The sequence below is a fragment of the Puma concolor genome, chromosome E2, assembly GCF_028749965.1.
Source record: "Puma concolor isolate L17-30 chromosome E2, mPumCon1.1.hap2, whole genome shotgun sequence".
Lineage (NCBI taxonomy): Eukaryota > Metazoa > Chordata > Mammalia > Carnivora > Felidae > Puma > Puma concolor.
In genome coordinates, this window is record NC_141681.1 from 30,927,354 (window position 1) to 30,951,914 (window position 24,561).

General features: G+C 44.7%; 1 protein-coding gene across 4 annotated transcripts in view; it reads right to left on the bottom strand.

Moving 5' to 3' along the window:
* Nucleotides 1-24,561, bottom strand: part of FTO (FTO alpha-ketoglutarate dependent dioxygenase) — a 394,888-nt gene that overhangs the window by 77,066 nt on the left and 293,261 nt on the right. Inside the window, exon 9 of one of the 4 annotated variants that reach the window (XM_086689418.1) lies at nucleotides 2,159-2,663. The exons of the other annotated variants lie outside the window; for them this stretch is intronic. Coding sequence (XP_086545544.1) covers nucleotides 2,651-2,663 — 13 coding nt within the window. The 3' untranslated portion in view covers nucleotides 2,159-2,650. Of the gene's footprint in view, nucleotides 1-2,158; nucleotides 2,664-24,561 lie in introns of those variants that run through there. 4 annotated transcript variants of the gene reach the window in all.

Below are 24,561 nucleotides of genomic sequence, written 5' to 3' on the forward strand. Positions count from 1 at the left end.
AAAGGTTCTGGAGACACCCTAGCGGTGTTAACGGTAGTCGCAAATAGGTAAGTTTTAAAATCGTATTTTAGAACATTTTGCTTAAAACAAATGTCTTGAAAAAAAACACCGGAGGGAAAGGACTTGACTCGCAGAAAAATGACCCTTTCAATACACTTTGTTTTCAGTGATGAAAGAAACAATTATAAGAAATAGCATGCTGTTTCTAGGGAACTGTCTGTAACATCATACTTCATTTTAAAGGTTCCTCATTTTGCTTACACTGTAGTCTGTGTTTACTTTCCTCTCTCTACTTTGCTTCTCTTCCACAACGACGCCAAGCTACAGATGCTCCTAAGGGCCATGAAACCCAATGGATCTTGACTTCCGATCTCGTCCACGGTCAGAGGAGTAAGGTAGAAAATTTTCAGCATAACGTTAACTCTTACAAGCCAGTTGCTTTCGAACATTTTGATCCAAGGATTACTCGAGTGGGAAATAACGTCCCAGGAATCCAAGTTCATTTGTCCCCATTAGCCTACTGTTTCAAATCCTTCTCCGGGCCCCTAGATAAAAGGCAGGCGGTAGGGAGGAGGAAAGAGAACGGAAGGGAGAGAGGGAAAGAATCACAGGAGGTAAGGGGAAGGAGACAAACCCGGAATTCAACCAGCTTCTGCACGGGTAGCGATGATAGGTATCACGGGTGCTATGTCTGAAAAACAGTTTTAAAAAGACGAGGCTTCCAAAATGATACGAGTCATCCGTCGTGCCCTACCGAGGACAACTAAGCTACTGAAGGCTATTTATTGTATTCACCATGACCCACCTTCTGGGAGGCTGTGGAGTATATGCTCCAAAAGCCTTTCTGAAACGGCATTTTTTTGTGTGTAATTTTTGCTTCGAGTAATTTTTATCACTGTCTGTTCAAGTAGTCGGTATAATTACACTTGATTATGTAAGTGGTAGAAATGTATGTAATCTCATAATTAGAACATGTAATTACGTTGTAAAAATTCTTACAAACTGTAAAACAAAAAGTATACAAGTACAGTAGGTGGGGTTTTTTTTGCTTTTTGTGTTTGTCTCCACCCAGAATAACAACAGAAGCCATGACTCCATCATGGTGAGGTAGGAAATGGGTGGTTTTTTGGGCTTTCGTCTACTTGGCTGAAGGAACGGGCAGGTTTTTTTTTTTTTTTAATGTTTTTTTTTAATGTTTTATTTGTTTTTGAGACAGAGAGAGACAGAGCGTGAGCAGGGGAGGGGCAGAGAGAGAGGGAGACACAGAATCCAAAGCAGGCTCCAGGCTCTGAGCCATCAGCCCAGAGTCCGACGCGGGGCTTGAACCCACAAACCGCGAGATCATGACCCGAGCCGAAGTCGGACGCTCAACCGACTGAGCCACCCAGGCGCCCCAGGAACGGGCAGGTCTGATCCAAGATCACCTTGATATCTCTGGTGGCAAAAGATATCTGCAAGTCAGGCATTCATAAAAAGATGGTAACTGCACCCTATGACTCAACTTAAGAACTGCAAAATAGTACTGCATTTGTCAGGCATGGAGTAACTAGGCTGGTTTCTTCAACCCAGGGACGTGTTTTCTTACCTTGCTGCCTTTTTTTTTTTTTTTTTAAATAAAACGTAATACTAATAATTTGTACAGTTAGTGGCAAAATGAGTGTAGAGATAAACTAGATTATTTTCAAAAAGAGTCTTTGAGGAGGCAATTTCAGCCATTTCTCCAACTACGTGAAACAAGAGTATTCGATTGAAAGGAATTCCTTGATCCCCACCCTCCCCTCTCCTGGTCTTTTGCTGGAGGGGCTAATGAGCAGTGAAACGTTCAAAATGCTGGGCTGTGCGGTGGAATAAGACTTCCTGAGCCTGAGTAATTCAGACTGCAGCCGAGGCTTGTTGCATCAGGCTGTAAACCCTGGGTCTCAGCAGAAGCCCTCACAGTGTCAGCAGTGGATGTTAAATCTCTACCAAACAGGAATTCTCTAACCGAAAAGCCAGTGCTAAGTCTCTCCCTCGGAGACCTATATGCCAAAAGTTTATAAAAATAGAGGAGGTCCCGATTTCCATCTTTGGGGAGCTGCACCAAGGCAGGTTTTTAGGAAAACGTAAGGAAACACGAAGCATGATCACAGTACACGAGGACCTTACACGGAGGCCGAAGCCCAGGACGTAACGTATAGTTTGCGCATATCTGTTAAACGCGTGAACTACAGAATTTTAACTGGTTCTAAGAGTGTGCCAGAGAATGAAGAAAAAAAAAAAAATCAGGGAGACACTACTGGTTCTCTCCCCAACAACCATTCCCTTCTTCTTCGTTGCTAACAGAACCCCTGTTTTATTCACGCATTCAACACTCCGAGAAAATGGACGCCACTGCCAGCTCAAGAGAAAATCTTGGTTAATAAAGCCAATAATGTTGTTTCCATTTCCCTTGGCAATCTTCAGTTCAGCAGCGAACGTCTGACCCAGATCTGGGCAATGAGACCGGAAAGAAGGTCAACTGAGAGTTTCTAGGAAGGATTTCCTCACTCTTGAGAAGGAGGCACTGGAAGAGTTGATCTCTTTCCATCTCGGTTGCTTCTACATCTGGATGTGATGCCTGGGGCAGCTGCAGCCATTTGAAACATGAAGGAAGCCAGCACGAGGGTAAAGGTTACAATGGTGAGCTTAAAAGAGAGGAATCTAGGCCATCAGTGACATCATTGGGCCTCTGATCATATCACACCTACAGCTGTCCTACTTCTGAACTTCCTGTAACATGAGATAATAATTGCCCCTGTTTAAGCCAATCTGAGTCAGAGCACCATATATGGAGGGGTACAATTTATATTTTTAGCTTAGCTACAAGCATGCCAACACATCTGAATTCAAATCTCATTCACTAAAATGAAGCTGGTACGTGTATAAAATTACTGGTGGGCTTTTTGAAATTGGTACAGTCCTTTTGGGTTGCAGTTTGTCCATTTCTATTGGGAGTTTTAAAGAAGCTTATCAGTTTTGATCCAGTATTTCACTTTGGGCAATGTATCTCAGGGAAATGATCTAAAACCTGGATAAATATACACTCCATATTTGATGGAGTACTATTCATACATGGAAAATGGTTACTGCAATTGTTAGCAAAGTGAAAAAATTAGTATGACAACTGAAAAAGAGAATACAGTTGACTCTTGGACAGAAATGGGTTTGAACTGCACGGGTCCACTTATACACGGTTCATTTTTTGGTAAATGCAGTACTATACTGTTAAGTCTGTTCTGTATGATTTCTTCATATTTTCTTTTCTAGAGCTTACCTTATTGTAAGCATACAGTATATAATAAATGTAACATACAAAAATATGTGTTAATCGACTATTTATGTTACTGGTAATACTTCCCTTCAACAGGAGGCTATCAGTTAAGTTTTGGGGGGAGTCAGAAGTTATATGGGGATTTTTGTGCAGAAGATCAGCGTTCCTGACCCTGCATGGTTCAAGGGTCAACTTAGTAATAACACCAAAAGACCAACAACAACAAAACTCAACACAGGAGTACATTTAAGAGATCGCAATAAAATCTACCAAAAGATCGTTATGAGTTATGGAGGTTGGTGTCATGGTGGGGGGTTAGGGGTGAGTTCTTTCTTTCCTAGTCTTGCTTCCTAAATAGAAAAAAAAAAAAAAATATATATATATATATATATATATATATATATATATATATACACATTTGAAATTTCCACACTACATTATTCAGCTGCTTAGTACAATTTATGGGCAGTGCCGATTGAAAATGTCTAGAGAGGGAGATCAGGATAGCCTGGGGAAAAGACTTGAGGCAGACGTAGAAAGCTCATTAGCACCAGGATTTCTTCACAACTGGTTGGATTTTCTTTCAAATTCTGACTCTTTCTTTCGGTCTTTCTTCTCTCTGTGTGTGTCCCTCTCTCCTTCCCTCCCTTTCTCCCTTCCTGCCTTCCTTCCTTTCTTTTCAAGATGATTGTTCCATGATTTGGGTAAGGTGAACAAGAAGAGGTAACAAGGATGAGATGGGAAGCTAACACACCATCCCTGAAAGCAGCCCACTGGGGAAAATCCCTATTTCTAAATAAGAAAAAGAAAACGCCAACTGCTTTGGTTTGAGTGTTCTGCTTCAGAATAAATTTGCCTGGAAGCTCAGAAGGGCACAGGAGGGGGCTGGGAGGTAACAGTGCATTCTTTTAAATAAAAGCAGGGACGCGGATGCTCCCTCTAACCTAAGCCAACAATGGCACCATCGACAGAGTCCCAGAGACGCTCGCAATATTCCACATAATTAAGAGGGATTGTTGGCATCAGAGGAACCAGAAATATTCTGTAGATTAACTGCTTACTTCATTGCTAATGACTGCCCAATTTCTTTAGACTAATTGGTGCAATCTACATTTTTGCAGCAAAGATGAAGTATCAACTTGATTTGGTGTCGATAAAAAATTGATGGATGCTTCTGACTGCTACTTCTCAACAATACACGGATTATTACTACTATAATTATCACAAATGACAAAACATGGGCAAGTGGTGATTACAAGTCTAATTCTATCCCAAGGTTTTAATGGCATAAACCACTCAGGCTTTACTCTCATGATTTACTGCATCATCAAAATCCCTGCAAGGATTACCCCTGGGTGAATGCCACTCATTATCTTACCAATAATACACTGGTTTGGCCCAACGTGGAACAAATAATCAAGACGGAGCTCTTAGAAAATCCTCCCTCAAGGTAGAATGCTCTAGTCTGCTGAGGAGGCATGGACCTGCCAAAATATTTCTCTTCACTTCCGGGTGTTACAGTTGTATTTTGCTCTAACGCGTACAGAGATTGGGGGTCTCTGGGTCACACAACAGCCTACCAAGCTGTGTGCCAAGGCCTGGAGATGCTGCTGCCACCTTGGTCATGGCCAACCAAACACCGGCCGACTGCTACCAACCAGGCAGAGAGAGAAAAGGTTGTAAGCCTCCCATGCTCCCTGCCTGGTTGAGTGCCAACACTAGAGATGCAGGGGCAAGGGGACGGAGGAAGACCCTCGAGGAGGAGTTTGTCGTTCTTTTGTGGGGAATGCCGTTCGCACCGACACATACAACAGGAAGACCCCTGCGGAAGCAGCTCCGGTACCAGGGAGACCCCATGCCCAGACTGCAAATTAAATGCCCCCCAAAGTGAGGACGCAGGAAGGAAAGCAGTGAAAGGGAGGGGTAGTGGAGGGAGACAGCCGTCTACCGCGAGCAGCTACCCACGGTGGCCAAGTGACCCTTGCCAGGTGGAAGGGAACCAGTACTGTCCCATCGTCCCATCTTGTTTTGTCTTCTAAGAGGAGTCAGACATCTTTATTCATAGTGTGAAACATCCCGGTTTTAAAATGGCGGCGGACAGCTGCACTTCTTAGCCTAAAGGTTGAGAGAGTAGCTTCCGGGACCAGACTGCCCGGAGCGGGATGCTAGCCCTGCCAGCATTTGGGACACACTACTCCACCTGAATGTCCGTTGTCCTCATACGTGAAATGGGGATGATCACCGCCACCTACATCGTGGAGCTGGTTTGGGGATGACATGAAAGACTACCCGAAGGTACGTAAAACAATCCTGAGTAACCGCTCGGCAGTGACCGCTGTTACGTAACGCTGGGTTTGGCCTGCTGTGACCTCTGCTGTGGGAAGAAATGATGTACGAGGCAAGGGACATGGCCACGAACAACGGCTTGAAGGCTGACCGCGTGAGCTGGAATCCAGTTTTCCCCACTTGCTGGAGACTGAATGACCTTGCAAGACGCTTTCTGGAGCCACAGCTTTCTTGTCTAACAAACAGGGATAATAAAACACCTGCTTCGTAGAGACTCGTGAGGATGAAATTTAAAAATCGACACCAAGCACGTGGCACACAGCTCGACACAGGGTAACACGCAACAAATATTAATAGGTGTTATTCACGCTATTTCTTAAGCTGAATTTTTCCAAAGTCTTAGAATGTTATATCTCCTTTAAAAAGCTAGTCCGGGTTCCCCGTTCTTGTCCTGTGCTATCTCCTGCGGGCATTTTTGTCATGGGCATAGCTTTATTATTTTATTATTAGTTATGAACCATGAGAAATTCCCCTTTGAAAATTCACCTATGTTGCTTTTTCAGGTGCAACTTCAACTGTTACAATTGTTACCAAGTGCGGAGAAATCTTGCAACAGACAACTCCGTGTGTCAACGGTATAGGTGACATATGTTCTTAGGGGTGAAAGCTGTTACGGTACTTTGCCAGATTATTACTTAATTATTACATTATTGTTTTTGCAATATGTAAAGATCTACTAGCATCCAGTTCAAGGGAATCTGCAACTGAAGTATCCAGTGTGTTTAAAAGTGTGCCTGAAAAGCCACGTGTGTTTTAATGCACACCCTTCAGGCATAGGCTAGGTTTGTGTGAATGGCTGAGAACGGCATTTGCCAGCTGAGCCCTCGCTGTGACGGCTTGGTCCGGTCCACCAAAATAGGCACACACACCAGACCAAAGGGGGTTCATGGTTTGCATCATGGTCAAGTTCACCTTGGAGGGGTGGTGGCGCTCCCGGAAGTTTCATCTCAAAAACAGACAGGGAGAGTTTCAACCGAGGCGCCATAGCCTCCTGAAAACTGAAGCGGGTGTGTAACACTAGTGAAGAAACATTCGTTTCCCTTTAAATATGCCTGGGTAAGGTAGGTCCAGATTATACCAGAAGGCGCCAGCATGCACCAGGCTGCCGAAAGTGGGCACGTTCAAGTCACCAAAGGTCCCCTGCCACTTACTTGTGACCTTCAAATACCCTTTTTAGTGCACGGAGAATCTTGTATGTCACAGCTATTTGGGGAAATCGATAATGGGTATGATCTGATATATCCTGAGAACCGCCAGACCATCAGGTATAGGATGCTGCTTCCAAGGGTCAAGTTCTACCCTGTGACTCACCAGGCGGATCCCTGGGCTCCTCCAAATCTCAGATCGTGGAAAAGTGTGTCGATTAATACGGAAAAAGCTGTGCTTTGCAAAAGAAAGTCCTCAGTTTCCCAAGGAAATTTCTCCTCTAGATAAAAATCTCCAGAGCGTCTTGTTTTATACTCTAGTCATAGCGGGTGTTGGAACAACTGGATATACATTAACTTTGTTTCCTCTGAGATCATTTAAAGGTTAAAAAGAGTAATGCTCAGGGGCGCCTGGGTGGCTCAGTCGGTTAAGTGTTTGACTTCGGCTCAGGTCATGATCTTGCATTTGTGGGTTCGAGCCCCATGTTGGGCTCTGTGCTGACGGCTGGGAGCCTGGAGCCTGCTTTGGATTCAGTGTCTCCCTCTCTTTGTGCCCCTCCCTTGCTTTAGCTCTCTCTCTCTCTCTCTCAAAAATAAGTAAACATAAAAAAAAAAAAGAATAATGCTCACAATGCCACCCTCGATGACTTTAGCGTCCTCTTCTCATGAATGTGGAGACCATCTGATGCACAGGAGTCAGAGGTGGGTGAGGGGCACCTGGGTGGCCCAGTCAGTTAAGCGTCCAACTTTGGCTCAGGTCAGGATCTCACAGTTTGTGAGTTTGAGCCCCGCGTCGGGCTCTATGCTGACAGCTCAGAGCCTGGAGACTGCTTCGGATTCTGTGTCTCCCTCTCTCTCTGCCCCTCCCCTGCTCGCACTCTGTCTCTCTGTCTCTCTCTCTCTCTCTCAAAAATAAATAAACATTTAAAAAATTAAAAAAAAAAAAAAAAGAATCAGAGGTGGATGAGATTAAAGCACGGTTCCCACTGGAAATATTCGAATGTAACCATCTACCCTCCTTCCTCTACCCTCCCCACCAAAAGACTCAACGATTTAAAAATGCCCAAATCCAATAAGAGATATCGCTTACTGTCGGGGATGCACATACCAGAGGAAGTGCTGGGGATAAAGGAAATCTGTGAATCAGAGAAAGATGTTGGTATGCAAGATTGAAGATATACCAGCTGGCCCACTGCTTCAGCTGGTTTCCACAGGCCAGGAAGAAATTAGTCTCACAGTTCAGTTGGAAGAACACCTGGCCGTTCACCCAGAGGCACAAATTCACTGTTGAACAGGGTTATCTTTGTTTCCATTCCAAACACACCTAGGAACTAAGTTATTCAAAATCCCGTGACTCTCGCTGTCCTAAATTGCTCACCTTCATAAAACTCGGGGGGTGGGGCTGAGGGCACAGGGACTGGCTGTAGCAACATTAGCGTCAACGGGACCGATGTTAAAGGCCAGGATGGGCTTCCTCTGACTATTGAAAACTGGGTTGGAGCGTGTCCTATGGATTTCCCACATACGTTTTACTGAAGATTTACAAATGTGAGGGGCTGGTTGGAAAGGAATTGTATTAAAGCCAAAGAATTAGCACTGTGCCCACAACCGAGAAGACACGTGAGAGCTCCCGAGGCTTACGAGGATGGTTAATGAGCTCCGTGCTCCCTTGTCATTTGGGGCCTGCTCACAGCAACAGTCTAAAATAAACTTGAATTCCTCATCGGTATGCAAGTCTATGAGTGTGGGAAACGTCACTTTACAGCTGAACCCCCAACGCCGAAGCTAATTCCTCTTTCTCCGAAGAAGAGTCAGGCTGAGTCTTGCCGTGCCGCGCTGAGCAGCGTGGCTGGGTGGGGTGAGGCCTGCAGGAAAACTACATGATGGCGGAGGAGATCCCAGGCCTGGATCCAAAGCGAAGGGGCCCGACGTGCCACCTACACAGGAGGCGGGTGGGACAGGGTGGTCGTAGGGGAGTCGGCCGCCGGGACGGCAGAATGTGCCGGCAAATGCCATGGCCGCAAGACTCGGTGGGAGGCCTGGGCAGACCCAATCTGGAATGCAGCGTGGGAACTGGGCTCGTAGGAGACACCATCAGAGACCCGATATCAGCCACTGGTCTTTGGGAAAACCCAAACCTGCTGATTGCGTCGTTCACTTAATTCTTCATTCCCTTTTCCTGACCTATCTACGAGCATCCTCCATTTTTTCCTTCTTGCTCTCATCTCTCAGGCTTGCCAAGCCTTGCAATATATTTAAAAAAGTTTTTTTTAATGTTTATTTATCTTTGAGAGAGAGAGAGAGAGACAGAGCGTGAGCAGGGGAGGGGCAGAGAGAGAGGGAGACACAGAATCCGAAGCAGGCTCCAGGCTCTGAGCTGTCAGCACAGAGCCCGACGTGGGGCTCGTACCCACGGACCGCGAGATCATGACCTGAGCTGAAGTCGGACACTTAACCGACTGAGCTACCCAGGCGCCCCAAAATGTTTTTCAAGGTGAGGTATGATTCACACATTTTAGGAACATGGTTCGATAGATTAAAAAGAAGTTCTTTAAATTGGGAAATCATTCTGAACCTGCAGAAAAGTTATGGGACTAGTACCCCAAAAGTTATAGGACTAGTACTGTGCTTTATCTAAATTCATCTATTGTTAACACCTCCTGGAATGTTTCTGGTGAGGGCATTCACTGGTCAGTTAATGTGCATTTACTCCACACCCACTGCAGAACGACCCCATGCGTAGTGCAGCAGAGAAGCTAGGGATGACAGTCTCTTTCCTCCAAGATTTATAGTTCAATGGTCAGGCACCACCAAGATGGCCACTGCCACACTCAATTTGCTAGACTCCTTGAGAATAAAGTCTGAGCTCTTGGGAGATATCTTAACTGTGAATACTCGGGAAGGGAAGAAATTTTAAAGACACTATGGTTCCTAGTAGGAAGCAGAATTGGGAATCCAGTATTTCTCCAAATGGGCCAAACAACTATAGTAAATCAGTATATTAAAGTGTACTAAGTGGGGAAAAGGGTGGGGGGATGGTGCACCTTGGTCAAATACATCTGGGAAACATTTATTTAGACGAGGTTTAGCAAGAAGTTTTGTCTGCAGAGCCTTCAATGGGCTTTGCTAACGGGCTTTGTGAATCTCCAAGAAAGGGAAGGGATACATAATATTCCCTGTTTCTCAAATGACGGTGAATTAGCTCACAGGATTAGTGTTCCACTGAGCGCCTTTGCAAGTGTGAAGGAAGTTCACACTCTCAAAGACAAATTGAGAAAAACGTAGGAAGCAATATGCAAACGGTGGCAACATATCATAGCCCAAGTTCATGTCCCTACGTCATGAAGTGCTATCTGCATAAAAGAGAGGGACTAATCAGAGAAAAAGCAGGCAACTAAGAGGAACAGAACTTCAGTCGGATATTTCTGCAATATTGTTGGTAGATTTATTAGTTTTACACTGCACCATGCTGTTACTCTTCAAAAACCTAAATCCGCTTTCAAATACTCACGGGATCGGGTCTAGACTTAGCAGAGGTAATGGAAGGAGCTGGGAACCAACACTGAGTATCTTTTAGGTACCAGGTGTTGCTTTCTCTTCAAAAGTCTTACAAAGTGTGCACATCCCTTGGACTGTCTATCTTGGTCATTGCTGTATTCTCGGCATCAGCACAGGGTCTGACGCATAGTAGGAACTCAATGAATATTTCCAGAATCAAAATGAATCTCTGTTTCACAGTGTGATAATAAATTCATCACAAGGACTTCTGTAAGCTACATGTCAGCGTTCCATTATTAGACCACAGATGTCATTAGCTGGTGGCCCATAGCCTGCAGACAGGGTTTTATTTGGCTTGGAGAAGGTTTTAAAATAAATCAACGAGAGTTAAGAGCTGAGAGATTTTCAGCAAAGTCCAGCTGTCCGAATGTCCAATTCTGATATTTCAGAAGATACGGTGACACTGGACCAGCATCCCCCTAGGGCCACATAGAGTGCAGAAGAGAGTGGCGGCTGTAGCTAAGAAGCAGGTGCCACTATCCTGACCGCCATCATCTGCACACCACTGGTCTTTGTGGCCAGTGGTCACCATGCTGGGCACTGCGGGCAGCTGAGCTTCTGCATTTAAAAAAAATTTTTTTAAACGTTTATTTATTTTTGAGAGACAGAGAGAGACAGAGCATGAGCAGGGGAGGGGCAAGGAGAGGAGGAGCCCCAGAATCCAAAGCAGGCTTCGGGCTCTGGGCTGTCAGCACAGAGCCCGACGCGGGCCTCGAACTCACGAACCATGAGATCATGATCTGAGCCGAAGTCGGACGCTCAACCGACTGAGCCACCCAGGCGCCCCTGGGCATCTGAGCTTCGGACTTCTGATCTATGATAACAATCACCAACTTATCGAATGCTTCCTATGGGCCACATACCATTTTATTTTTTTATTATTATTATTTTTTTTAACATTTTATTTATTTTTGAGAGAGACAGAGTGTGAGCAGGGGAGAGGTAGACAAAGAATCCGAAGCAGGTTCCAGGCTCTGAGCTGTCAGCACAGAGCCCAACGCAGGGTTCGAACCCACAAACTGTGAGATCATGACATGAGCCGAAGTCGGACGCTTAACCGACAGTGCCACCCAGGCGCCCCCACATACCATTTTAAACACCTTTACCTCTATGAATCCGTAACAATCCTATGAGATGGGTATTCTTTTTTTTTTTTTTCCAGAAAACCAGAACAATCTCTTTCTCCATCCATGCTGTCATACCAAGCCCCTCTTTAGTAGACTGAACTATAAGAAATCGGCATGTTTTCATAGCGTCAAAGATATTTGAATATTGGTTCAACTTCATGAAGACATTTCTACCAAGGGCTTCAAAACACAGAGAAGCAAAATCCTCAGGGCCTTCTGACCTAATTCGCTAGGTCACGTGGTTCTTACGTATGTCCCAAATGACACCTGGGTGACCTTGAGGTGGGTGTTCTTACTATAGACGAGGATCCAAGCGGAGAAGGACTAACTAACTTGCCCCAGCTCTCGTACCTACTAAGCAGCAGGGTGGGTTTCGAACTCAGACCATCTGGCTCTTTTTTTTTTTTTTTAAATTTTTTTTTTCAACGTTTATTTATTTTTGGGACAGAGAGAGACAGAGCATGAACGGGGGAGGGGCAGAAAGACAGGGAGACACAGAATCGGAAACAGGCTCCAGGCTCTGAGCCATCAGCCCAGAGCCCGACGCGGGGCTAGAACTCCCGGACCACGAGATCGTGACCTGGCTGAAGTCGGACGCTTAACCGACTGCGCCACCCAGGTGCCCCTCAGACCATCTGGCTCTTAACGCTCTTCGCCACCATAGTCTGCTGTTTCTGCTACACAGCCATACTTCATTATTCCCAATCGTGTTCCAGTCTGTCGTGTGTGTTGATCCTGTATATCCCCCCAAATTATACTGGCCTCAACAGCACAAAATGCATTCGTATTTTCTTTGTGTTTTGCTCTGGCCGATTGTTTTTTTCAAATGCCTTTTGATTTCACTTGACCAGGACGATGTGTATGAGTAAACACATTTCACGCAGCTCCCCTACCCTTCATCAGGAAACCAGCCAAAGTCTGGCTCCCCAAGAGCAAGCCCAGTATCAACCAAAGCTGCCGCAAGCTGGCAGCCCCACGCAGTTGAGGACGGGAGTCTGCCTTCGTGCCTCTCACGACGGCAAACACCACAAGCTTGCGTTACACACACCCTAGGCTGATGGCTGGAATACACACGTATTAAGTTACATCAGTTTCCCCCTTTGGTTCCATGTGGGTTTACCCAAACAGCTGGCTTGGAGCCTATCCGTTCACTTAAATTAGTTCTAGTGTTCCACACTTTTGATTTACTGACAAAGCGCTCTCTTTATCTACTTGGGGCATAAGGGTTTTGTCTGGGCAGAAACTGCGGTCGGTACAATTGGGCCAGTTAGGTCACTTAGCATTTCCATGTGGGGCACTGACTAGAGAGAAAGGTCTTTTAATTCCCAATTAGTCCATATCGGCAAAGGAAATGTATTTTCCATTATTTCTTTACTCCGGGTTCTGATTCATAAAATATCTTCAGGAAAACACATTTTACGTTGCCGAGTCTTTGATTTCCCAGGGAAACTAATAAATAATCAACAAAAATATGATTAAAGACTGCTTGAACTACCATCCGAAAAGGGACTCTAGCCAGCAAAGAATCTTTCTGATCCACATCTTTTTATTCCTAGAAACAGAATTCTTACTTAGCCTTTCAAAAGCCTGATGAAGGCTTCAGCTAAGTTTTGACATAAGATTTTCATATTCAAAATATCTGTTGAAATAAGGGAAGAAAGGATATGGATCTTGAAACTGCATTAGTCTGAAATAGAGCTTAGTAAGCTAGAAAGGGAAATTACTTCTCTGTAATTGGAATTCTCTCCTAAAAAATCCCTTTGAAATCATGTTCAGCTACTTTCCCATTATGTGTCCCAGAGAAGCCAACTTTAACCCTTTCTGGAATTATCCATCATAAAAATTATTTGATATTTATAAATTGCTCTGGGAAGAGATTCCTGCGCAATGGTTGGTGTCATCAAAGAACTTCATAATGAATGAGGAGTTCCCAAGAGTCACAGACATAGCTGAAAAAATGTTTTCTGGGACGTCTCCTCCCACTCGCACACTGATGCTTACATCTATCCATCACATTTATCTTGGCTGCACAGTCCTAAGGCAGATGCCAGGAAACTCCTCCATTTGAGATCCTTTACCTTTGAAATGACAACTAAATTGTGCTCCAACCCAGTTCTTTAAGCTCTTTGAAGGCAAGGATTGGGTTTGATCCTTCCTTGTATCATCAATGCTAATACACGGTAGTTGCTTGATAAATGCTTCATGAATCATGAGTGAACGAATGGGGGCTAGCAAGGTAAGCATAGCACGTGCCTCACCTTCTATTCCCTTCCGGTTTTCTTACCTGTGAAAGGATAATAATATCTTCCTCCAAGAACTCTCATGAGGATTAAATGCGATACTACAAGTAATACTACTTAGGACACAGCTGTATTACATAGCTAATAATATAACTAATGCAATAATTATATACACGGTTTGTATATCAATAAAATACTAAGCCAAGTCCTAAGAAGGCCATTGAAAAATGGGATGGAAGAAAGTTCTCCTCCCTTTTACATCGACCTTGATGTGAAGACAAGGAAGCTGGTGATGCCTGGAGATACCCCATAATGCTATGGTGTTCCACTGAATTTCCATGTCATCAGACTACATAGCTTCATCACGGTAGAGTCAGCACCTAATATCAAAACCAAAAGAGGGGTCATCTGGCCTATGGGATGGGACCTTCCCATTGTAGGTGTGACATATCCTGTGTTGTATCTGTCTTCTTTTGTTAAGTAGATTCATTAAATGGCACGCGGTGCTTAACACGGTTGTTTCATAATCTTGATAGTTATACCCTACTCCCATGGGTCCCTTAGCTCATAGTAATAATGAGCAACATCAACTTAAGTCTGATTCAGGAGACGGTAATATCCACAGAATAACCCAACATGGGAAATTCTGCCTTACTTGTGAAAATTTTAAGAGTGTTTTCCCTAAAGATGGAATGTGCTAAGTAAAGCTCATTAAGCGTTTTCTCAGCCTATTTGTTGATTATCACTTTTATTTTTATTTATTTTTCTTAATCATTATTTTAAAGGCTACAACACAATAATAATGATCTATTACTTGGAGTCAAAAGTAAAATCAGATTTGGTACGATGTCTTTTGTGTTTCAACACAAAACTCTGGAGGGGAGTCTCTAAAAACTATGAAGTGTTATACAAATATAAGGTAGTATATGAGTCATGTAAGATGACCTTATTTTATCCTATCAAGAATTAAGGTACAGAGGCCATTCTCTGTTTCAGAGTAATATCGCTTAATGTTCTCTGAGAAATTATATTCTTTCTAAGGAAGTAATAACATTAACCATGGCACCCACTAAAGAGATGTCAGAATATAAAATGTAAAATGACTTCAGATAATTTTTTTATAGCAAGGCTCTCAAACATAGGATGGACAGGGCAGGGGAAGGGGGAGAGAAGACAAGACAGAGAGTCCTCTTTTTAAAAATCTGAACTATTTCTATCATATTTCCCAGGACAGTATCTCCACAGAAAATTCTACATGGAGATGTAAGGCCAGGGAAATGCAACACCAAGAAAATCAACATAAAGCTCAATTCTCTACTGTAGGCTTAAGGGTTAATTGAATGTAAGTGGGTGAAAACAGATGGCAATTGATGTCAATAAATGACCTTATTTTTGTTCAAGCATAGTAACCAATGCTAGATCCTATCTTCCCATATATCCACATCTAGGACCTCACGATCCTATCTGGGGACCAAGCCAACAGCTCTTGGAAGAGCCTTCTCTCACCAATGTCTGCCTGCTGGCTTCAGTAGTTGGCCAGCAACTCTTCAGGGTGGGCAGTCCCAAGCCGGTCTCAAAGCCTTCCTCCAGATTTGATAAAAGGCAGGAAAAGACACCACAATCCCTTTAGTTTTTTCCTAGCATTCCATAAGGGGTCACCACTGGAAAGCCCGGGCCTGTGTATCTCATGGTATCTCTTCCTTCCTCCAGGGCCCAGCCAAGGCTGTGCGTAAAATGGTAGGACGGCTGGCTTTCCACATGAGAGCCGCCCAAGGGAGAATGCACCAAGGTGAGCCCACTTGCTTCCTGAGCAAAGTCAACCCAACCCTATGTTGACTTTGCCCCCAAACCAGTTGCTATGCAGGTAACCTTCTTCAAACACTTCACAGACCTTAGAGAAGAACTGAAAGTATAATTACTCTTACAATAAACATGGAAAAAAGTATCAGGTTCCCAGAACGAAACTCCCTAAAATCTAATTTGGCATCTTAATGTCTGAGTTAGCTGAGGCTAGAAATGGCAGTCAAGGTACACGGTGTGCCTAAGACAAACCTGACATATGTGTGTGAAGGCACAGAATAAGGAATAATCACGTTTCCTACCTTCAAGGAGCTTCCAATACGATGTCATAAACAAAAAGAGAAAATTAAGTCAACATAAATACAATGTATAATTACAAAAGTGCTAAGAAGAAGAGCATTTCAGAGACTGAATGCATGGGAGTGAGTAGACTGAATCATGAACGATATTTTGCAAGCTCTCTGTTAGATCACAGTTTCAAGGCCAATGAGTTTTTTCCCAGGCCTCTGGGTCCCCTCTGGCAATTAAAGATGCTACATCTTAGCCTGCCCTCTATCTGAGGATATGACAGAGAAAGGACGGAGAGGTGCCCAGGTCAATGGCTTTGAGCAATTCCCCACACAGGGAGCCACTGTCACCAAATTGGGGTGTCCACTCTCGGTTGACAAGCAGAGCACGCTATAATGCTCATTCATTTGTCCATCACGCAGGTACTGATGCCCATGCGTCAGGCACTGGGCCAGGCCCGGGTGATCTCTGTGCTCCTGCTCTCAGGAGGGAAGGTTTCATTTAGAGCAGGATATGTAGGATAAATCAACAGAAAAACGAATAGGAATTTCAGATACAACTGGGTGCTCCGAAGAGAAAACAACAGGATGTCGCAACGATCTGTGCAGAGGATGGAGAGTAATTTTACTGAAGGTAGTCAGGGAGGACCTAAGGTGACATATGAATGACAAAAATGTGGAGGTCAGAAGGGCAGAGCGCATCAGGCCAAGGGAGGAGCAAACCCAGAGGCCTGGAGACAAACACACAGTTTACAAAGTGTAGGAACAGAACAGAGGCCACTGTGGCAAGACGAAGGAGGGGTGGGCAGGAACCACGTGCTGGTAAGGAGACTGGTTTTGTTCTAGATGTGACAGAGAAGCAGGGAAATGACATGATCTCACGTAAGGTATTGTTGTTGTTTTTACTTAAATCCGTGCTAGTTAACATATAGTGTAATAACGATTTCAGGAGTAGAATTTAGTGATCCATCATTTTTAATTAAACAGATTTTGGGTAACAGCTTTATTGAGATATATCTCAAATTCTATATGATTTACCCATGGAAAGAGTACACTTGTGTGACTTTTAGTATATTCCTTTCTGCCCACTCCAGCCTGACCCCCACGAATGTAACTTCCGTCTCAACTGATTTGCCTATTCTGAGAATTTTACGTAAATGTTATCATAGTATGTGGTGCTTTGTGACTGGCTTCTTTCACCTACCGTGTTTTCAATATTCATATTGTAGCATGTATCAATGCTCCACTGTATGGATATACCACATTTTGATAATTCACTCAATTTCATGGGCATCTGGGTTGGTTCCATTTCTGGCTTTTAGGAGTAACGCTGCTGTGAACATGTCTATGTAAGTTCTGTGTAGATACGTGTTCTCATTTCTCTTGGGTAACCAGGAGTGGAACTGCTGGATCATTCTAGTCCTTTCAAGAACTTCTAAACTGTTTTCCAAAGAGCTTACACCATTTTACATCCCTACCAACAATGTACGAAGGCTCTAATTTTTCCCTATCATCATCAGCACTTGCTCTTGTCTTTATGATGAACACGTTTTTATTTTTATTAAAAAAATTTTTTTAATGTTTAGTTATCTTTGAGAGAGAGAGAGAGAGAGAGACAGAGTGTGAGCAGGGGAGGGGCAGAGAGAGAGGGAGACACAGAATCCGAAGCAGGCTTCAGGCTCCGAGCTGTCAGCACAGAGCCCGATGCGGGGCTCAAACTCACAAACTGCGAGATCGTGACCTGAGCCGAAGTCGGACACTCAACCGACTGAGCTACCCAGGCAGGTGCCTTGGGCATGTTTTTAAAAGATAAGAATTTAAGTATCACTGCTTTTAAAAATAACTATAAAAGTCATTGCTTATTAAGAGTTTTGAAGATCTGAAGTGCTTCTGGAATTCTAAAGGGTAATGTGACATTCAGGAGAAGTAGAGATCTCTCTCCAAGAACCGCCACCATGCGGCAAATAAGGATGAAGAGGCTAGAAGGAGACTCCATGTCTTTGCTTAGAATTTGTTAAGAAGGCACCTAGCTTCATAACCAGATAAAGAGACTACCGTACTCCTGTCAGAGTTTTCTCCCAGTCTCCTTCCACTTGTTGGGTTTTAGGTGGCAAAAAGCAAGCATTCGAGTAGAAATGTGTTGTCTTTCCCCTGCAGTGTTTGGAACACAATGTTACCCATCACATGGCCCAAAGGAAGCCCTTTCTGGTGCTAAAGCCTCCTGGGGTAGGAAGGCTGAGTTTGACACTGGCAGCTTGCCTGCTGTCTGAGAGCACAACCCCGGGATCTCACGCCAAAAGGCAAGTTCCCAAGGGGTGCCGGGAAGGAGTGAGTCCTGGGCAACCAGTTCAGCGGTCTTAAAGCCATGAAGTACAACGGGCGGATTAACACGCTCGCCCAACTCCACCCTCATCGCTTCACAGACCCATGAGAAGCAGAGCACGAGCACGAAATCCAGGGAACTTCACACCTGAGTCCTATCTTATGCTTGCGGGGCAGGCAAATCAAATCCTGAAGTCGCCCGAGAAGGCAAAAATTATGCAGAGTCAAAACTACACTCAAAAACTCTGAGGGCCTGAGATTCTGCAGTCTTTAAAAAATTTAGTTTAGAGACAGAGAGGGAGAGCAAGGCAGAAGGAGGGAGGGACAGAATCTCAAGCAGGATCCACACTTAGCACGGAGCTGGCCAGGGAGCTCGATCCCACAACCTGGGGGTGACGACCCGAGCCAAAATCAAGAGTCAAACGCCCCGCTGACTGAGCACCCAGGCACCCACATTTTCAAGTAAGTCCAACCCAGCTAGGTTTTCTTCCGTCAGTGGAAGAGATCTATTTTTTTCAGGGAAACACTAAATGATCAGTTAAGCACCAAACAGTCGCCTTATGTCCTAGGGCCATATTGCGAACAAAGCACCTTGGAGGTATAGAATGACACTCAGAGTAGGAAGAAATTCACCCTCAGAAGAGGTGGGCACAGCTTCCTGACTCTGTCTCACATCTACTCCAGGGCAAATGCTCATGGAAGGGAACAGCAAGGAAAGAACTATTTGAATAGCTATCTCTATTTCTCTCTCTCTCTCTCTCTCTCTCTCTCTCTCTCTCTCTCTCATTTAATGTAAGCTAGTTAAAAATATGTAAGATGCAACTCACTGGAATTAGTTTCAGAAACCCAAAGCTTAGACAGAAGTCATCTTTGTCATAGATCCTAAAGGAAGGGATTCAACTGCCAAAGGGCTGAAAGATCACCGGGTTCAGAAATCGAATTCCAGAGACCAGAAAACACCTTGCAGTGGTCAATGCCACAAGTGGAAGGCTATTTAGATCGTATCTGGTTTAAACCCCTCATTTCGGAGTTGAGGAAAATGGGATCCAAAGATACTTAGTGACTTATCCAAGGTCACAAGGCTGATAAGCAGCCCAGCCCAGCCCAGGGTACCCGCTGACTGACTTCTGTTTTCTGTTGTTACAAATCCTGCTGAATCAAAGAAAGATCGCTCGGAGGTCAAAGTATACCTGGTTCCAGCTTCACTATTCATCGCACATTATAGCAATTAAAATGCAATATATGAGTGACTATTGCTGTGCTTTAATCATATTGTGTTGTCTACAACATGCTGATGGACATGTGTTGCGGAAAATCAAATAAAACCACAGGGTTGGTTGTCGCTGGCTCTGTTTCTTTAATTTACATAGTCTCAGCTTGCCTTTGGGGAATTTAGAGACCAAAGCAAACCTGTCCCCTGGAGACACTGTGGAAACAGTTCTTAAAGCGGAGTTATGGTCTTTGTTGTCGCAGTCACTTATAATCAGAGAAATCAGAATGTTAGCATGGTTCCGTAGAATTACACAGCAAATGTAGTTGGGCCAGAATCCCCCTTAGCAGCCCCAGGAATCACCAGTAGCTGAGAATAATAATCACAACCTAAGATCTGACTTGGGCCCAAAAAGCTAGGAGGATTTTTCCCCCTTACAAATATATCTGTTCTCCATTCTCTACCCCAACCTCCCTCCTTTTCTTTGAAATCTGAGTAGGACTCCTCTGCCTGGTGACCTGTTAGAATATACTTGCTTGTTTGCTTTCTCCTCTGTTTTTCTTAATGCAATAACTTGAAATGTCAACACGGGGTGACAAGTAAATCCTCAGCCAAAATAAGTTTGCAACCGGACAGGAGGGAGAAAAGAGGCAGAAAGTGGAGAGCTGGTCATGGAGGCTGTTGAGTGGTGGCCAAATCCACGGCCAAAGCATAAATAGAGCACAGCATTTATCATCATACCAGATCACTCCTGTTCTCTTTTTCAGCTGGCTGCAGTCTGGATCTTTCCCTTTTGCGACTCACCGTTTGCTCTGGCTTTATAGCTACCGCAACAAACAGGTAAAGAGAGATCATGGCATGCTGTCTGCATATAGACTCTGGCTTCATTACTCAAAGCCAGAGAGGTACCCATGGGAAGGATATCTGAAAGGTCAGAGGAGGAAAACGAATGTGTGCTGTTTGTCTGTTTGTTTTTTAAATTTCCCTGTGAGGTAGAAACTTAGCCAATTAATGATACCCTCTGTGATGCAGACAGGAGAGAACCCAGACTCTCCTGTTCTAACGTGTCACACAGTTTGGGAGAACCCATTTTTGGCACAGTCTAAATGAAAGAAGAAAGGACGGTCAGTCAGGCTGCAGATCACAAGGGAGGGGACAACCCCCGAGCAGCCAGCAACTGGCTGCTTTTGTGGGGTCTCGGGCAACAGTTCCTGGACTACACCAAGTGTCCTCAAAGCAAAAATGTGCCCAGGGCCACACTGTGGACATGTCACCATTGTAAGCAGTGTCCCTGCTTTCTCCATAAATTCTACCCCTTTCTTCCTGGCTCTGGCTGTGTTGGCCCTCTGGCAGCTTGTCTCCATAGGACCCAAGCTGAGAGGGATGAGTTACAAACCCAAATCCCAGTGTTTGTTAAGGGGATTTATGCATTAGGTTCCCTGAAACTTTACCCAGAAAGTCTTCCTCATTCCTCTGCTGGGTTTCCAGAAGAGAGAAATCCCCTCTGCATATCTCCCTTTGACTCAGTGCTGGATACGGGCACATATAAATCCTGCTAATGGCTTCTGCCCGTGGCTGACAGGTTCTGGTCTTTGGTGAAAGCTGGGTTCTCAAAAACTGCTTTTTGTTTATTTCCGCAGAGGATTTATTGCAGGACTTCTTCGGTAAGCAACAGCACTCACAGTGATGGCTGTCAACAGCCTTCATTTACTTGGGTGCCCCAAATGGAAGGGATCTAACTCATGCTGTCTGATCTGGGACCCTAAACATCCTACCATTTAGAATTTAAAACCGTCTTGGGTAAAATCTAAGGGCCCTGTTTCGGGAGTTTCCGTTTTTGGAGATGGGAAGACATTACCTTATTAACACATTTCACTCCTGAGATATAGAACTCCTGATTTTCCTTTGGGGATTTCCACTACTTGGAGGTTGGCGGGGGCGGGGGGGCTGAGGGAGTAGGGAGGGTACTTGGGGACTAACTGATTTAAGATAATCAGAATATGCCTTATCTCCTGGTTGGAGGGATTGCTTCAGGGATGGACACGTAATTCATTCAGACTAAGGAGGCATGGCAAGAATCCGAGGCTTCTGAGAAAAAGAAGTGAACTTCTTCTCTTACGGGATTAGTGACGTGATGGTAGACGTGAAGTCTGGAGCCACAACCGTCTTGGAACCAGAAGAGGCTAAAGCTCCCAGCAGCTGGGAAGAATGGAACCAACTAAGAAGAACCTAAGAGCAGAGAGACGGGTCCCGGTGATATGGTTATTCCCTTGATTCAGCTATGCATGAAGCCAGTTACCATGTAGTTTTCCTTTCTTTTTTTTTTTTTTAAATTAAAGAAAAATTTTTTCTTAGAGAGAGAGAGCAGGGGAGAAGAACAGAGAGAGGGAGAGAGAGAATCTTAAGCAGGCTCCACACTCAGCACAGAGCCCAACGAGGGGCTCGATCCACGACCCTGGGATGATGATGACCTGAGCCGAAATCAAGAGTTTGGTCGCTCAACTGACTGAACCACCCAGGTGCCCACCATGTACTTTTCAATTACATGAACCAATACATTCTTTTTACTTAAGTCTGTGTGGGTTGGGTTTCTTGTCTCTTGCAACTGGAAAAATAGTAATTGATACCCAAATTCAGTAAGTAGCCTCCAGTGTATTTATCAAGTCTCCGACCTGGAGTCCTACCTTCTCTCATAGAACATGGAAACACAGTATTATAACAATCTTGACATCTTCAACAGCGATGCTGGCAGAGGTCCGTTAACGTGCCTCCTTCTTGTAACCTGAAGCACCGCCCTTGCCCTACCAATCAATCATGCACCCTGCTCCTGTGTCTTTAACTTCCCTCACCACGGCTTTCTGCCCTTGGCATACACACATGCTCTTGACATTCCCGTCTTATGAAATGTCCTCCTTCACTCATCCGCCATTTTAGCTGTCACCCTATTAACTCTATCTTCTTTCTCAGTCAAGCTCTCGGAAGTAGTCTATACCAACCCTTTCCAATGCCACGGTTCTGCAGATAGTTACATAAAAAAAGAGTATACAATCAAGTATATTGTGGGACATGCTCTAGGTGGTAGCTTCCTTTTGGACAGTAACAATTAATGTGAGAGTATTAGAGGCTCTAGGAGTTCTTACGGAGATGAAGACTATTCAATTTTATTTAAGCCAATGTTTCCCAAACTTATTTGACCATGGAAACCACCCCCTTTTTAATTCTGCTTCAAATGATTTAACATTCCAAGGATCTAGAGTTCTGAGGATCTGCTTAAAATTATTTAATATCCCGAAGATCTAGAGTTCTGAAAGGATAGTTATATGCAATGCCTTTGTCTCTCATTGATCCGCTTGAAGTTATTATTAATTGTTACGAAACCTTTTAAATACCAAAGGTATACAGCAGAATATAACACACTTGCAGCTATCACCAGCTTTGCCAAATCTTAATGAAAAAGAGCTAAGCCGAACACGGCAACAAGTTTACAGTTTCCAACTGTTCTGTTTCTCTTGTGCCTTTTTATCCTAACACACATTCCCTTTGTCTTGAATACCCCATCTCTCCTACCCCTACTGTTCTTTGCCTGGAGAAATCCTACTCCCAGTCAAGACTCAGCTCAACTCTCACTTCCTCCAGGAAACCTTTCCTGCACAGAGCCCGACACGGGGCTCGAACTCGTGAACCGCGAGATCATGACCTGAGTGGAAATCAAGAGCAGGATGCTTAACCCAACTGAGCTACCCAGACGTGCCAATAACTTACTGTTTCTCGAATGATGAATGTTGCGGGGGCTTCGTGGTGGGTCTTCCCTGGGCTTAACAGAAGTGTACAAGTCAGTCACCACATTTCTTGACTACTATGTTGCCCGGACTTCTATACATTTTACCCAGTCACTATCTTTCCTCTTAGGATGCTGTCTCCATTTTCATTTTTCCCTTTCCAAGCAAGTGAGTCAGCTAGGATGCACTCTGCTTTGAGTAGCAGAAAACTAACTCTCAAAAGGGTAAGCCATCTAAGAGGTCTGGAAGTGAAAGGCTTTGAGGCTGGCCATCATGGATCCAGGCTTTCTTTCCATTTGTTCTACCAGCATCAGTGCACTAGCTTTTGCCCTCATACATGTCATGTCATGGTTGAAAGCTGCCTGCACAGCTCCAGAATCCTGCCCCCACCCCCCCTACCCCCGACTGTGAGCCACAGTAGGATGCCTTCATGAGGCTGGTCTTTTTATCAGGAAGCAAATCCCTTCTAGAAGCTCCTAGCCCACATGGCCTTATGTCTCACAGATGTCAGAACTTGTGTCATGCACCCCCTTCTTCCCCGCCCCCACCCGAGCTTGCCAGGGAGGCTGAGAAAAGTGAGCATCTAGCCCAGAGGAATAGAAACACCTTGGCTGGCTTAACCCAACTGTGATTCACCACGTGTGTCTGCAAGAGGGGCCAACCTCCCTGAAATCAAGGGGCTGAGCCCAGTTGGGAGTCTCTTAGCGGGGATGAAGAAGGCAGGGTAGAGACAAGATTGGCTGTTGGGTGGGCAACACCGTGTGCCTGCCAGGATAGCATCGGTATGGTGGTCAGGGCTGTGGAACCAAAGGATTCGAGTTTCTAGAATGAGGCGTCTCACTAGCCAACCACAGGCCCTTGGCCGGCTCCTGGTGATCTCTGAGTTCAGTGTTCCTTGGTCTAACAGGAGGAGGATTCCTCAGTGTATCGTGTGAGCTGATTAATGACTTTTAAAACAGAAAAAAAAAAAAAAAAAGCTTCTCTTCATCCAACTTCTTAAGTCAGGTATGTCTTGACATTTCTTAATGCAGGAAAACAGTGGTCCATGCATTCGCCTGACAGTCACTGTGCCTCTCCCTTGGGGCACCTTGGGGCACAGAGATAGTTACGACAACCTCTTCCCTCAAAAGGCTCACTGTCTGATGAACAAGACAGACATTTACACAAACAGCTACGCTGGACGTGACAAGTGCAATAGTTAAGATCTGTAGACAGTGCCAGGGACCAGGGAAGGAGGTCAATTTGCTGGGCGGGGGGAAGGATGCCAAGGGGGCCGCCACACACGGCCGTGCAGGCGGGTCCTGCACATCTTGCGTTTGTGGACGCCCTGGCTACCGAGTCCAGACGCCCTCTGAAGGGAGGAAACATTGGCAGAGGAAGCAGAGGACGGCTACAGGTAGGACAAAGTGAAGAAGAGTCCCTGGAGAGAGAAGGGGGAAAAAAAAGTACAATCGATGG